This window comes from Panulirus ornatus, chromosome 15 (assembly GCF_036320965.1).
Source record: "Panulirus ornatus isolate Po-2019 chromosome 15, ASM3632096v1, whole genome shotgun sequence".
Taxonomy (NCBI): domain Eukaryota; kingdom Metazoa; phylum Arthropoda; class Malacostraca; order Decapoda; family Palinuridae; genus Panulirus; species Panulirus ornatus.
Window position 1 is genome coordinate 3995920 of NC_092238.1, and position 14266 is coordinate 4010185.

At 46.2% G+C, this 14266-nt stretch overlaps 1 protein-coding gene and 1 long non-coding RNA gene across 5 annotated transcripts in view; one reads left to right on the forward strand and one right to left on the reverse strand.

Annotated features, from left to right (window-relative positions):
• LOC139753701 (uncharacterized) overlaps positions 1-14266 on the forward strand; it is a 376193-nt gene that overhangs the window by 82746 nt on the left and 279181 nt on the right. The gene's annotated exons all lie outside the window — the stretch shown is intronic.
• LOC139753699 (nephrin-like) overlaps positions 1-14266 on the reverse strand; it is a 212794-nt gene that overhangs the window by 17209 nt on the left and 181319 nt on the right. For all 3 annotated transcript variants that reach the window (XM_071670413.1, XM_071670411.1, XM_071670410.1), the window contains exons 4-8: positions 9058-9372; positions 6227-6378; positions 4948-5092; positions 1573-1703; positions 252-411 (exon numbers count right to left, since the gene is read on the reverse strand). In XM_071670413.1, the coding sequence (XP_071526514.1) occupies positions 252-411; positions 1573-1703; positions 4948-5092; positions 6227-6378; positions 9058-9372 (903 nt within the window). The remainder of the gene's footprint in view (positions 1-251; positions 412-1572; positions 1704-4947; positions 5093-6226; positions 6379-9057; positions 9373-14266) is intronic.

The following is a 14266-nucleotide window of genomic DNA, read 5'->3' on the forward strand; positions in this document are numbered from 1 at the left end:
ATATATATATATATATATATATATATATATATATATATATATATATATATATATATATGACTCGACTAGAGGAATGAGACATGTTTGTTCTCGCCTAGCAAGAAGGGAATATATTTCCGTGGACATTCCAAGATGGAAAAATACAACCTAGAAGAGTCGTCTAAGGAGCATCAGACATTCAGCTTTTTATACGAGCTTGAAGGATCTAAACTTGAGCTGGAGACAAGAGATCGCGGGCGACCTGAACTTACATTTGACCCTGAGGTGGATGGGGTTGGAGTACCCGTCCCCTTCGATGTTGGAGGCGACGCACCGGTAGCTGCCCGAGGCGGAGCGGGCCACCCGCTGCAGCACCAGGCTCTGGTTGCTGATGATGACGCCCGCTGACACGTTGTGCTTCAGCGCCGTGTCCTGTGGAGGTCAAGTGGGAGGAGAGGATAAGGTCAGCTCTCCTCAGCTCTCAGGGTCAAGAGGCGAGGAGGGATGGGTCGCCGTGACCCAACTGTTGAGGTCAGGGAGGAGGGTCAGTGTGCCCCTGCTGTCAGGGTCAAGGGGGAAGGGTTTGAGAGAGAGAGAGAGAGAGAGAGAGAGAGAGAGAGAGAGAGAGAGAGAGAGAGAGAGAGAGAGAGAGAGAGAGGAGTTAGCATGTGAGAAGAGTTACGACCCTTAAGGGTGCAGGGTCGCAGTGTGACGGGGAGGGCCAGGATGAATCCAAGTACCCCAAGGGTGAACAGGATGGGGAAGGTCAGTACAATGGGTAGTGTGTCTTAGAAAATGGCAGAGGGTTAGTCATGCGCTCGAGGTGCTCAGCGTGAAAGTGTATTTATTGCAGGTCTTAGAAAATTAAAGTGTGAGATTGTGAACACATGCGACCCACGACTGGATGAGCTCTACAGTCTTTGACCCCAGATACTGGCGTCAACACCTCCCAACCCGACTCGTTAACCAAACTACAAAGGAAAGAAATATGCACAAGAAGAAAAAAATGGTTTTGTTGTCAAACGTAACCTGATAACGTGTTTGATTTAACACATTTAATTGGTAATTCGACCCGCCCACCCGTTTAACATGTTAAGTGTAGCGAAATGATGATCTGGTGTTTAAACTTTCATTCAAAATACATTGTATGTTAGAGAGAGAGAGAGAGAGAGAGAGAGAGAGAGAGAGAGAGAGAGAGAGAGAGAGAGAGAGAGAGAGAGAGAGAGAGAGACTAAACGCCAGTCAGACTTGGCGCCTGAAGAGCCTTTAGTTATCATCACTCGTTATAATTGTTAATGGTGAAAAATTATAAATTTATTCTTACAATCTACATACTTTAGGCGTTTTGAACGAAGAAATGTATTTCAAAGTGGAAGCTGAAAGTAGGATGAATATCAAGTTATCCATGAGTGAGACAGTTGACTTCGGGGGGGCATATGATATGGGAGTTCGTGGTAAAGACGGAGGCCAGAAGACCTTAATGGTCTTTGACGACGTTGTCTGTCTGCTAGAGGAGGGAGTCATTGTATTGAAAATATCCCTAAATATACATAGATGGCGAGGGGATAGTGATGTATAAACATACGTCCTCACCTCATGTTCCCAGATGATCTTGTACACTCGTGGGTTGGCCTTGATGGAGCACTCGAAGTACACGTCGTCTCCCTCTTCGATGTTGCTGAGGTTGAGGGACCGACCCGGGCGAAGGGTGGCTTCTGGTACGTCTGGCAGGGAAGGGGGACCACGGGATTGCGTCAGAAACTTATCGTACACGTGTGTGTGTGTGTGTGTGTGTGTGTGTGTTAGGAAAGTACTCATCACATAGGTATGAATAACTTGAGTAGTAAGGGTGTTTATGATGGGAATCGGTAACTCATCGTAAAAGGTAAACGATATCGGTAACTCATCTTACAGACGCGTCAGGGGATGAGTTAGGAACTCATTATACGGAGATATGGGAGTCGAGGGACATATTCTTCATCCGTTTTTTTTTTTGTGAGGGACTGCGGTAATTCAATGTACGGTGGTGCACGGGGAATTACGGTGTATAGTAAATTACCACAGTTTACCCTGGTACCGTAGCTGGGGATGAGAGTCACGCCTTAAAGAAAATGGAGGTATGCGTAGAAGTTGGGGAGTTGCCGGACCACTCAGGGCGAAGTGGACCTTGTGAGACCCTCCGGTCACCTGGTTTCCCTGGCAACCATACCAGTGTCACTCAGGTGTTTACAACAGGCAGGGACAATTTTGAGATGAGGGAAAAACATAGGTTATTTTGACGATCTGCTCACAGGGTTGATTTACCCGAGTGTAAAAAAAAGAATAAACCCTGGGAGTGTAGGTTCTCAGGGCTTCGTGAGTCTTAGATGACCTATATCAACCTCCTCCTGCGTTTGTGCCATTTCTAATGAGTTTGACGGTGGAGTAGCTGGCTGGGTCGAGATGTAAGAGCTGTTACCTCCCAACTTTCCCTCCTAACTATTTGCTAACATTGTTTTCTTGTACACTCCCATGAACCCTCCCGGCTCACCCCTCCAAGAACCTTCAACCTGAAAAAAAAAAACATTTCCTCCAGTCAGCACTCCAAAGAACCGTGCAGCGTATCCCTCCAACGTCCTAAACTCCAACAACACCATCTCGCTGTAGCTCACCGTTAAGAAAATTATTATTCATAGCTTGATTTCCAGCCTCCTGGAACTTGGGTCTGTTCAAATGGACTTGATGCTCACCTGTGGGTGAGTAACGCCACTACAGGCGCAGGAAGGAAGGGCCCTCGACCACAAGGAACTGCATGGCCGCTTGAGCTCTACGTCACATGACGTAGAACGCGAATCGAACTTCGAAGACTCGAAATGACGGCCGTGTGAGCCACGACTGAAGCAAACGAGATTAGAATTTTCTCTCAAAACGCATTTGACAAAATGTCACACTGATACCGTACAGTTGCCTGTGAGAGGAAATGGTTGTGACGTATGACAAAAGGCAATCTATCAGAAGGCCACAAGGTGAAAATCGGTGTTTGAATGCAAGAAAACGAGAAGAAGGAACACCGTGTAAGGAAGCATAAAAAAAAAGAAGCCAGTTTCACTTCCCATTTAACTAAGGCTCAGATCTCAGAGACCTTTGTGAGAAAACTTCCCTAACTTGAAGAGTAAGTTTGGAACACAAATCTTATACAGAAGTATCTGATTTATCTCCAGCCCTTCCCCCGCCGCTGCTTCGCCATCAGCATCAACAACAGGCACCGGGAGGCCTTGGGTTAGAGTCAGCTTTAGCTGTTGCAAAGCTCTTTCATGAAAGAGAGAGAGAGAGAAAAAGCAGCGTAGTAATGATGATAAATTGAAAGCGACCTTGATAATGCAATGGAAACAGAAAAAAAAATCCTATCGCTATAGCTTATGGAGAGTGTGTTTAGGAACGACTCTCTCTCGTCTTTAGAGATATGTAAATTCGTATAAACTTTCAAACTCTCTCACTGAACTTAAACCTCTCATGTTATGGAGAGTTGACTGTGCGGGGATCACCACACACACACACACACACACACACACACACACACACACACACACACACACACACACACAGAAGCTCAGGACGAGTAACTTTGAAAGTTAACACATCTGAAAAATATAATGGTAAGGCAGTGAGGCTCTGTGCTACGGGTGCTGTCATACAATACTTATACCTCAATACGAGTGGGCCACCCTTCTCTTATACTTGATATATATCACATGTTTACCAAATGGCGCCCTAGCTTCGTCTCTTCGATGTATATCAACTGACTTATATTTCTCTCTTGTGTCTTCCCTGATGATGTGATTATTACACGAAAGTGCACTTGGGAACTTATCGTGTTTCGTTTTCCCTGTGGACTCATAGGAATATATATATATATATATATATATATATATATATATATATATATATATATATATATATATATATATATATATATATATATACGTGTAGGGAGAATTTTAGCGAGTATATTCCAAGAAGTTATTACGATAATTTCTCAAAGTTTTGCTAAGTGAGATGCTTACCAGTAATATCCCTGATTACAGACGATAAGAAAATGTTTTGGCCTCTGTCATTCCAGTAAATGCCACTTCAAGGAAATACGTTCTGAGTGAATGAGTATTCTTGGTCTCATTATGAGAACGGCATTCACCTAATACTCACATCATGAGAAAAAAAAAAAGGCATGAGTTTAGTTGCATGTATGCACTTCGGTTCTGGAGTTGTCCTCATGATATGAGGAATTCAAGTGCGTAGCAGAAGTGAGACCTCTTCATAATATGGGCTCAGAATTCCTCATGTGAATCAAGAAGTCGTTACAGGTTGATTGTTAATGTAGAGGTATGATGATATGAGGGTGACACCCCCCTCACACTATGAGGGTGACACCCCCTCACACTATGAGGGTGACACCCCCCTCACACTATGAGGGTGACACCCCCTCACACTATGAGGGTGACACCCCCTCACACTATGAGGGTGACACCCCCTCACACTATGAGGGTGACACCCCCCTCACACTATGAGGGTGACACCCCCTCACACTATGAGATCATGAGTCCTAACTGTATGAGTATAGCAGTCCCAGTATCACTAGTGCGAGTCCTTATATTGTAAATTAATGAGTTCCCTGAGTGAAAATGTATGACGACTACAGCATGAATGCAGAAATTCTGATAAAATGAGTGCCTGACCTCTCACAGTGTGAGAGTAGTAGCCCTGACAGTGTGAGTGCAGGATACTCGCATTATGAGCCCAAGGTACTCACAGGATGAACTCATGATTCAGTATGAATACAGTATACTCAAAAAATATATAGACCACAGGATATTCACCATAAACACATGTTACTCACATTATGTGCACAAGATCCTCACACACTACGAGCCCAGTATACCCCCCACAGTATGAGCAGAGTATACTCACAGTATGAGGGCGGGATATACTCACAGTAGACATCGAGTTTCCATTCGTCAATGAGTGGGTGGGATGGGAGGGCAGGGGACTGGGCCTGGCAGGTGAGGATTCGTCCCGCGTCGCCCACATCTGGCTTGAGGATCAGTTCGCTTCTCGTCACGTTCCCCTCATGGCTCGTCTGGGGGCAACAGGGAGGTCAAATCACCACGAACGTAAAGCAGGTCGAAGTCTTAAGGTATGAAATCCTACATAAACTTCATGGTCATATGACATTTGCTAGTCTCTAACACCACTGTGGGTGGAAACCCAACAGGTAATATATAAATTCCGATATTTTTCGTACTTTGCCAACTCATACTACCCATTCTCTCAGTCCTGATAACTAATTAACCCCTGACCTCAACCTCTGACCTTTGACCTTAGAAAAGCCAGCATGGCTGAGGCGTGTTGGTGCCAAAATGTGCACCAAATGTCATGCTGCCATTATATGTTTTTTTTTTTCTTTTTTATTGTGGTATGATCAGTTCATACTGTCTGATGTCCTGCCGGACGCTGCCAGCTGTTAAGTGACAGGCCGAACGCTGCCAGACGTATGACGACAGTTCGGACGCTTCCAGACGTACGATGATAGGTCGGACGCTGCCTTACGTACGATGATAGGCCGGACTTACGATTTACTGTTTCTTCTAGGTATAGAGACTGCTTTGAAATGGTTTAGTTATTATATTCTAATTTTGACGTCATAGGAATTCACCATTGGATAGTTAAATACGCCAACGCATAAAAATACTCAAATGAAAAAAAGAAGTGTTACTTGGTTCATCATTCGTTCCTTCATTCAGACAGAATATCGGTAAAATTTGTCATTCATTCGTCCACCTAACTATTCTATTCCCTGAGTCGTCAATAAAGGATCTGATAGCTTGCAGTCAGTTGATGTTATCGACCTTACGGTCATTAAGACAGTCTGTAAGTGATTCAGCGAATCTGGCAGAGTGTCTGGTGTGACCCACTGTTCATATGACCTGGCAGTGGTGCGTGACCTGGAAATAGTGTGATTAGGGGATATCCTGACATGGTAATGGTGTTGACATGGTAATGATGATCTGGAAATAGTGTGACCTGGTAGCATGACCTGATAGCATGACCTGTTGGCGTGACCTGGTAGCATGATCCAGTAGCGTGACCTGGTAGCATGACCTGTTGGCGTGACCTGGTAGCATGACCTGGTGGCGTGACCTGGTAGTATGACCTAGTAGCGTGACGTGGTAGCATGACCTAGAAGCGTGACCTGGTGGCGTGAGGTACGTACCTTGTCTGTGTGGGAGGTGAGTGTGGTGTGGCCAAGTCTCCAGGTGATGACGGCTGGAGGCCGCGCGCCCGCTGCCTGACACGTCACCACGTACTGGTTGCCCGCGCTCAGCGGCTCGCTGCTGCTCATGAGGTGGACCTCCAGCGGTGGAACTGCGGAAGATGAGGGAGTAGGGAGTCAGGGGGAGGAGGACTTTACCCCCCCCTCATCTATCTCCAGTGGTGCTTCATGACATGAGTATGTACTGGGTTCATACCTTGGGAGTAGATATAGGGAAAGATGGAGGTGGGTTACGGGAGTGATATATTTTCTAGTATTTACGTCTTTTCCTTAATTACTTATCTAATGTAATAGGACCATTCCTAACATGTCTGTGATGGGCTACCTCAAGGATAGCTATTGTATTGGCGCCTTCTCGTACTGGTCTGTGATGGGGGTTCATGACGTGAATAGTGTATTGGAGAATTACTTTGTTCCTTTAATTTTACAGCATAGAAATTCCTGCTTAAGACGATTAATGATTATGACTTTGAGCAGGAACTGCTGCTCTCCTGACTACACCGCGCTGAGTTACAAACGCGATATGCAAGAATGTTCACATTTCTACTTCATTATCGACACTACATATGTTCTACAGCTCGTCTAGCATTACTTTAAAGTTTGGTAATGAAAATTCGGAGAAAATGACCCCCCCCCCCCGTCCCTTGTCTTACCACGTGAGTCAGGAGGTGAGTAGGTAGGTGTGGCAAGCAGGAGACACTCCCCCCCTCCTCATCCAGCAGTGAGGTCGAGCGTCGTGCCCTCCGTCAGGACATTACGCCCAGCTTTATGTATGCAGATTACAGGGTCCAGAAAACTTCATTTTACACTGAATTTTCCTTCGGTCTCTGCGGGCCGTAAGGTACAGAGAATAGCATGTGTCCCCAGCGTGCTGTTCCTTCCTCCTGCCAGGCTCTGCTCTGGCTCTGTTGTGGACCAAGAATCCAGCAGACGTCCGTCCCTCTTATTCTTTATAGCAGTAAGTCCTTGGCGCCTCGACCCTGATCTGCTTTTCTTTAATCTCAAACTCTCTCTCTCTCTCCACGCTGAGCGACGACCCAGCTTTAGAAACGGTATCCTTCCTCGGCAAAATATGGATCATCCTCCTGCGCTGAGTCGCGTCCATCAAACGGCACAAGTGTCTCATGATGTGTCAAGGGTCGCGTATGTCTGAGGGCGCATTCGACCCGCTGGAAAACACGTGTCACGGAGGCATATCAGACTCGCCTGTGGGGGCCCGAAAGAAAATACATTATGGACATACATCAGCGGCGGGTTCTTGTAATCCAGTAATACGGACGTTGTCCTTGATATCCCCCCCTGGCGGAGGAGGTCTAAGCTCCAGGGGAATGGCCTTCACAGAAGTAATTACGTCTTTATTGTATCACCTCCCCGTAACAGATGGCAAGTGAACCTAGAATTAACCAGACGGATGGTAGTTGTGTGGTCAATAGGAAGGACCAGAGGCTCAAGACTCTCGGATAATTGGAGGGAACAGGTGAGAGATGGGAGGAACGGTGACGGTCGTGTTGACCTGAGGAGTTTAGCCCGTTGTGTTGGTGGGGGAGAGACGTGAGTAGACCTACTTACGGAAGTCACCGACCACTTGGGATTGCGGGTGGAGATAGCGAGTGAGTTATGGTGGGGGAGACGCCCTCGAAGACCAAATTTCACCGACGTGTCGGCGATGATGGTTCCCCAGGTAGGACTATATACTTCATGTGGAGAACCGGTGCTTTACGGACGAGGTGGCCCGCCGGGCGTTGTATTGGTGGATGTCTATCGCGCGAATTGGTGCCAAAGCTGGTCTTCAAGCTTGAGTTATGAAATAGAAAACATGATTTTCCGTTGAGGGCGCGTCACGTGCGGCGGGTGAGGGGAAAGTGTTGCTATGGGACGCGGAAGGAATCGATGTCCGACAGACTTGACTGATGAAGGGAACAGTTTCACGCCAACTTCCTGGTGACTGTGGACGGTGACCTGGTGACTTGCAGTCCAGACTGACTTGGTCATCCAGGGGAAGACGAGTCACTTGCTTCGGGTGACTTATTTCACTCCCGGAGTCACTGGTTACGGCGAAAGTGAACTCATGACAAAGTCAAGATTCACAGTTAATTTAATGACTTGCGGTTGATAATTCACGTGCTCAGGTGACTGATTTTGTCAAGGTCGAATGTTTGTGAGATTACGATGATCGGTGACTCACGGTTCATGTCCCAGGTGACTCCTGGGAACGAACATTTATTACGGAATGGGCTAAGATTAGCAAGAAAAACTGAAAAGACATGAGTTAGTTGGAATTTAATTTTCTCAGTCTTGTCGCAAGCCAGTTATAAAGATTAGATCCCTAGCTTTTGCTTTCAATATTCCTTGCTGCCTTTCGCCCATGTGTGACTATGGAATACATGTATGGTTTCTCTGTAGCACAGATTGCAGGCACGGGCCCTGAAGTGGCCATTTCTTAAGAGGATGTCTTGGATGTTGGCTGCCACGGCTGGAACGCTCCGAACACTCGGTAAACATAAGCCCAAGAAATGACTGTTTGTTTGACGGTTCCGACTTGATGTAACGGGTGGGTAGTGGTGTGACTTCGGTGACAGGTGACGACTGTTCATTGCTGAACGACTCGCACCTTACGGTTATTGGTTGGAGTGCTCCCTGACTGGCACTACAAGTTAGATTGGAACTTACCTTGGATGACCAGAGCGACTGTTAGCTTACAGTTCACATCCAGTGTGACTGACAGTTCAGGTAGAGAGAGAGACTGTTGGTACAAGTGACTGGCTACTTACAGTTCATGTCCAGGGTGACGGTGGTGACCAGAGGAGCGGTCAGGTTGGAGTTAGCAGCCTGGCAGGTTAGGGTGCGGTGGAGGTCGCGCCGGGTCAGCGAGGGCACCACCAGTGTGTTGATGACCTGGTCTGGGGTCTCCACCTCCGGGGTCATGTCCAGGAGCGTCGGTCTCTCCCACCAGGTGACCGTAGGGGGTGGCGAACCCCCGGTGGCGCGGCAGGTGAGGCGGAGGACGTCCCCCTCAGTGAAGGGACCCACGATGCTCCGCGCCTCCACCCCTAGCTCCGTGTACACGGCCAGTCGCTGGGGCGGCACTGGAAGGGCAGGAGCACAGGTTCAGGGGAGGATATAGTGTTAACAAGGATTATTCAGGTAGATAAAGATAACTAAGTTCCTGCAAACACCTTAAGACCTTACCGTTATTGACCCTTACTGTTGTTCTCCATCCCTAAGGACCTTAGGGCCTTACTCCTATCGTCTTAGGACCTTATGGTTATCATCTTTGTATTTTTGTAAGAGTATTGGTGACAAAGGCATGAATATGGAATCTGGGGTAATGCAACTTACTCATCCCGCAGGTAGAGGTCCTCAAAGTCCGCTACGATCATGAATTCACGTGATGACAAGGAAAATGAAAATTGACAAGACAATGACGATTGACCATAAATCTTATGTAACAGATTATTTAGATATATCCAGACCTTTAGTCTCCCAGAACGTCGGACTGCCGGTCTTGAGGTATGACTGAGGTCGCTGCAGTCTTAGGTATTCTAACTCCCCTGCTATCACCTCTCCTCAAACACCCCTTTAAATTTCTACTTTGCATCGTCATATAAGCTTTCCCAAACACTTGAGAGCTCAGATTGATCCCCCCTTTTTTTTTAAACAAAATTAGAGTTAAACTCTTTTGACAGACTTCGACCAGGGCATAATTTTTGCACGTGTCACCTCGGCCATTATAAACACACACACACCCACACACACACACACACACACACACACACACACACACATATTGAGAGTAAATGTGAATAAGAGCAAGGTTATTAGGTACAGTAGGGGTGAGGGTCAAGTCAATTGGGAGGTGAGTTTGAATGGAGAAAAACTGGAGGAAGTGAAGTGTTTTAGATATCTGGGAGTGGATCTGTCAGCGGATGGAACCATGGAAGCGGAAGTGGATCATAGGGTGGGGGAGGGGGCGAAAATTTTGGGAGCCTTGAAAAATGTGTGGAAGTCGAGAACACTATCTCGGAAAGCAAAAATGGGTATGTTTGAGGGAATAGTGGTTCCAACAATGTTGTATGGTTGCGAGGCGTGGGCTATGGATAGAGATGTGCGCAGGAGGATGGATGTGCTGGAAATGAGATGTTTGAGGACAATGTGTGGTGTGAGGTGGTTTGATCGAGTAAGTAACGTAAGGGTAAGAGAGATGTGTGGAAATAAAAAGAGCGTGGTTGAGAGAGCAGAAGAGGGTGTTTTGAAATGGTTTGGGCACATGGAGAGAATGAGTGAGGAGAGATTGACCAAGAGGATATATGTGTCGGAGGTGGAGGGAACGAGGAGAAGAGGGAGACCAAATTGGAGGTGGAAAGATGGAGTGAAAAAGATTTTGTGTGATCGGGGCCTGAACATGCAGGAGGGTGAAAGGAGGGCAAGAAATAGAGTGAATTGGAGTCATGTGGTATACAGGGGTTGACGTGCTGTCAGTGGATTGAAGCAAGGCATGTGAAGTGTCTGGGGTAAACCATGGAAAGCTGTGTAGGTATGTATATTTGCGTGTGTGGACGTGTGTATGTACATGTGTATGGGGGGGGGGGGGGGTTGGGCCATTTCTTTCGTCTGTTTCCTTGCGCTACCTCGCAAACGCGGGAGACGGCGACAAAGTATAAAAAAAAAAAAAAAAAAAAAAAAATATATATATATATATATATATATATATATATATATATATATATATATATATATATATATATATATATATATATATATACCCAGGGTTCTTAGAGTGTCAAGGGTGTGCTCCAGTAAGTTGCAAGGTAAGGTTGGACTCGAGTGGAGAAAGAAATTCTTGAACGAGATTGAACTGTGATGACACAACCTTGCTGATGATGGCGCACATTGCACGGTAGTTGAAGATACGGTCGTGAACTGACTGGATGACGTAGTGAGACAGTTTCGAATCATTCGTGTCAAGAGAGAGAGAGAGAGAGAGAGAGAGAGAGAGAGAGAGAGAGAGAGAGAGAGAGAGAGAGAGAGAGAGAGATGCAAGGAAAAAAAGTAAAAGAATGACCAGATGTATTTCTGTCCTCCAGAAACAATTAAAAGAACATAAGGCTGAAGTCCAGTTCATTTGGAAGGGGGCGCATGAAACTCTCTCCCCGCCTCCACTCCTGACACCATTCCAGCAACTGTAAGGGGAGGTGGAAGTCCACCCCTTCGCCTCCACCCCTCACTCCCCTCCCCGCTGCTGAACACAGAGCCCTAGAGTGACCATCATAAGCATCAGGGTTCCCCTCCCTAAGGGCGGCCTCCTCCTCCTCCTCCTGACCCTGGCCCTGGGGAGCCCTCGGCTCCACCCTAATTGTAATGTAATATGGCCCGGTCAGAGGGGGAAACAGCGACATAAGTCTCTCGCTCACGCAAAGAAGAAGAAGAAAAAAAAAGAACGTGAATGTAATTTAGCCAGGAATAGCAGGAGAGGAGGATGTAATTAGAAATTATGCAGAGAAGAATTGGGTTAGTGTTATTAGGAGCAGGCGGCTAAAAGGGAAAGAGGTCCGTGGCGACGACCGCGAGGCTGGCCATAGCCACGGGAGTGCAGGCCATCGGCTACTCCAGAATGACCACGAGCAGGGAAGTGGGGGAGGAGGAGGCTGGCTAGCCACCTGCCTGCAGACGGAATTGCAGTCTCTACTGCACATTGAGTGACTGTCGAAGGTAGCACACATAAGGTATATATATATATATATATATATATATATATATATATATATATATATATATATATATATATAACCTGTGGTAAAAGTAGCTCTCACTATTACCCTTGACATAGAATGATTCATCCTCCCCTGTGTCTGGTATTGTCATAGAACTCCCTTCTCATTAGGTCACTCCTTATTCCCAGGATGGCACAAGCCACACACAGACTACAGACTAACACAGAACACATTACTCGCGTCACAGACACAACTCGGAGCTTCCTGATCCCCGAAAGGAACGCAACACACAACATACGTTCAGGCGAGACACAGAAAATCTTTGACTCCCGTCCCGGTACGAGGAATGGAACCAGACACTCCTGGTCTTTTAGTCCATCAGTCTTTCCACTCTTAACACAGCAGCTGTGTCGTGCTCTGATATCGCCGGATCAGTATGTCAAAATGGGCCGTGTGTCGTCGGTTCTATGACTGCCAAAATCATCCATCTCTTGATCTGTCTAATCACCTCCCTTCCTCAGCCATATATCAAAAATAGATTTCCCGTACGCCAGTGTTCTGTCCATTGCCCGCCATCCTCCCAGCAGAGCCCCCCCCCCTGCCTCAGACACTACTCCTCCACTAACTTTCACACACTGGTGCCCAGGCTGGAGATGACGCTTTCGTGAGACTTTCGTACATTCGTTGTCCACCGCTGTCGCTCCCAGCGAATGGAACTCTCCCAAGATACACACAGCGGCAGGGCCTATCCTCAGTCACCTACGAAGCTGTGGGAACTAATCCAAACCACTCTCCGTTGCCCACAAAGAAGTAAACTCTTATTAAACCCACACTGCGAGTTGCCTCTTCTCAACCATATATATATGTGTATATTTTTTTTTCTCTCGCTCAAAGTGTTGACTCTGCCCTTGAAAAGTTTTGGGGAAATCTTTTCTTACCGCTGGATAACCTCAGAGCTTCCGACAAAAGTTTTTGCATCCAGTAACTTCCCTCTTCCAGACGTCTTCACTTTACTTTCCTCTTCCCTCTCTCCCCCCCCTCCCCCCGCACATCTCCTGGATTTGCTTCATTCAGTCGCACCTGTCGCCCCCCGACCAGACCAGACCAGACCAGGCCAGACCAGGCCAGGCTGGGCGCCCCTGCTACGTTGCACATCCTGGAGCTCCCGGGAGGCTGCCGTGTCCCACTGATTCTATGTAAACGACGGGTCTCGAGAATTAATCATTTCGACGTCCCTTTTTCTTAATTTCGCTTTTCCAGCAAAAGTGTGGGACTTTTTTTCACCCTATTTTTCTTCCCCCCCCCAACACCTGTAATCTATTTTGCTTTAATTTGGGAACATAATTAATTTCCAGCTGCATTTACGAGGTGTGTGAAATGTCCATTAAAGTATTAAAGTGGGAATTTAATATTTTTTACTCAATTTTCTTTTTTTCCTGAGGCAAACTGAAAAGTTTTCGATATTTCTAAGAAACATGGGATGACAGGGACAAATAAGAAGTAAATGAAAGTAAGTATTTATAACCTGACGCTCGCAGGGTGGAGTAAACCTCTTCAAATGTGGGATATTTCTTCCTCCTCACACACTTATAATGAACGAACGAATCTTTAAAGCACACGAGCAAAATCAAGTAGCTGGATTCAGAGGGACGCTAAACATAGCGCAGTACTCTCATGAAAAAAACATGGTGTATTATCATCGTATATATTCGTGACATTATGATACTTAACGCACGCTTATGATGATGAACGAACTTTTAAGAGAAGGAAAGATCAAAGTTTCGGATTTATAGGGACGCTAAGCAGACCAGAGCTGCCAACACGAAAGCACTCGTCAAAAAACATCGTATATAATCATTATGCATCATTATCTATGCCTTGATGAAATACACTTAACACAGCGTATCGCGCCATTATGACATCTACAGATGACCTAAATAACGGTGAAAACGAAGCAAAAAAATAGATGAATGAATGGGTGGCGACGGTCAGCTGACATATATATATTTATTATTCATTATTATATTATTATCACTTTGAATGGCTCTGCTGTTGTGCCGATCCACTATTTTTTTTTGTTTAACACGTCAGTCGCACAACTCTCAGTGACCACAGAGCAAAACATAACTCCCTTATACAAAAGACGGAGGAGTAAATAGGTTTCTCCTATGCCATTTTACCCAGTTTCCCTCCAACCATCTGCATGTAGATTCCCGTAGCTTCTAACTGTTACGATCGCACGTTGTGGATAGGATGGGGGGACACACCA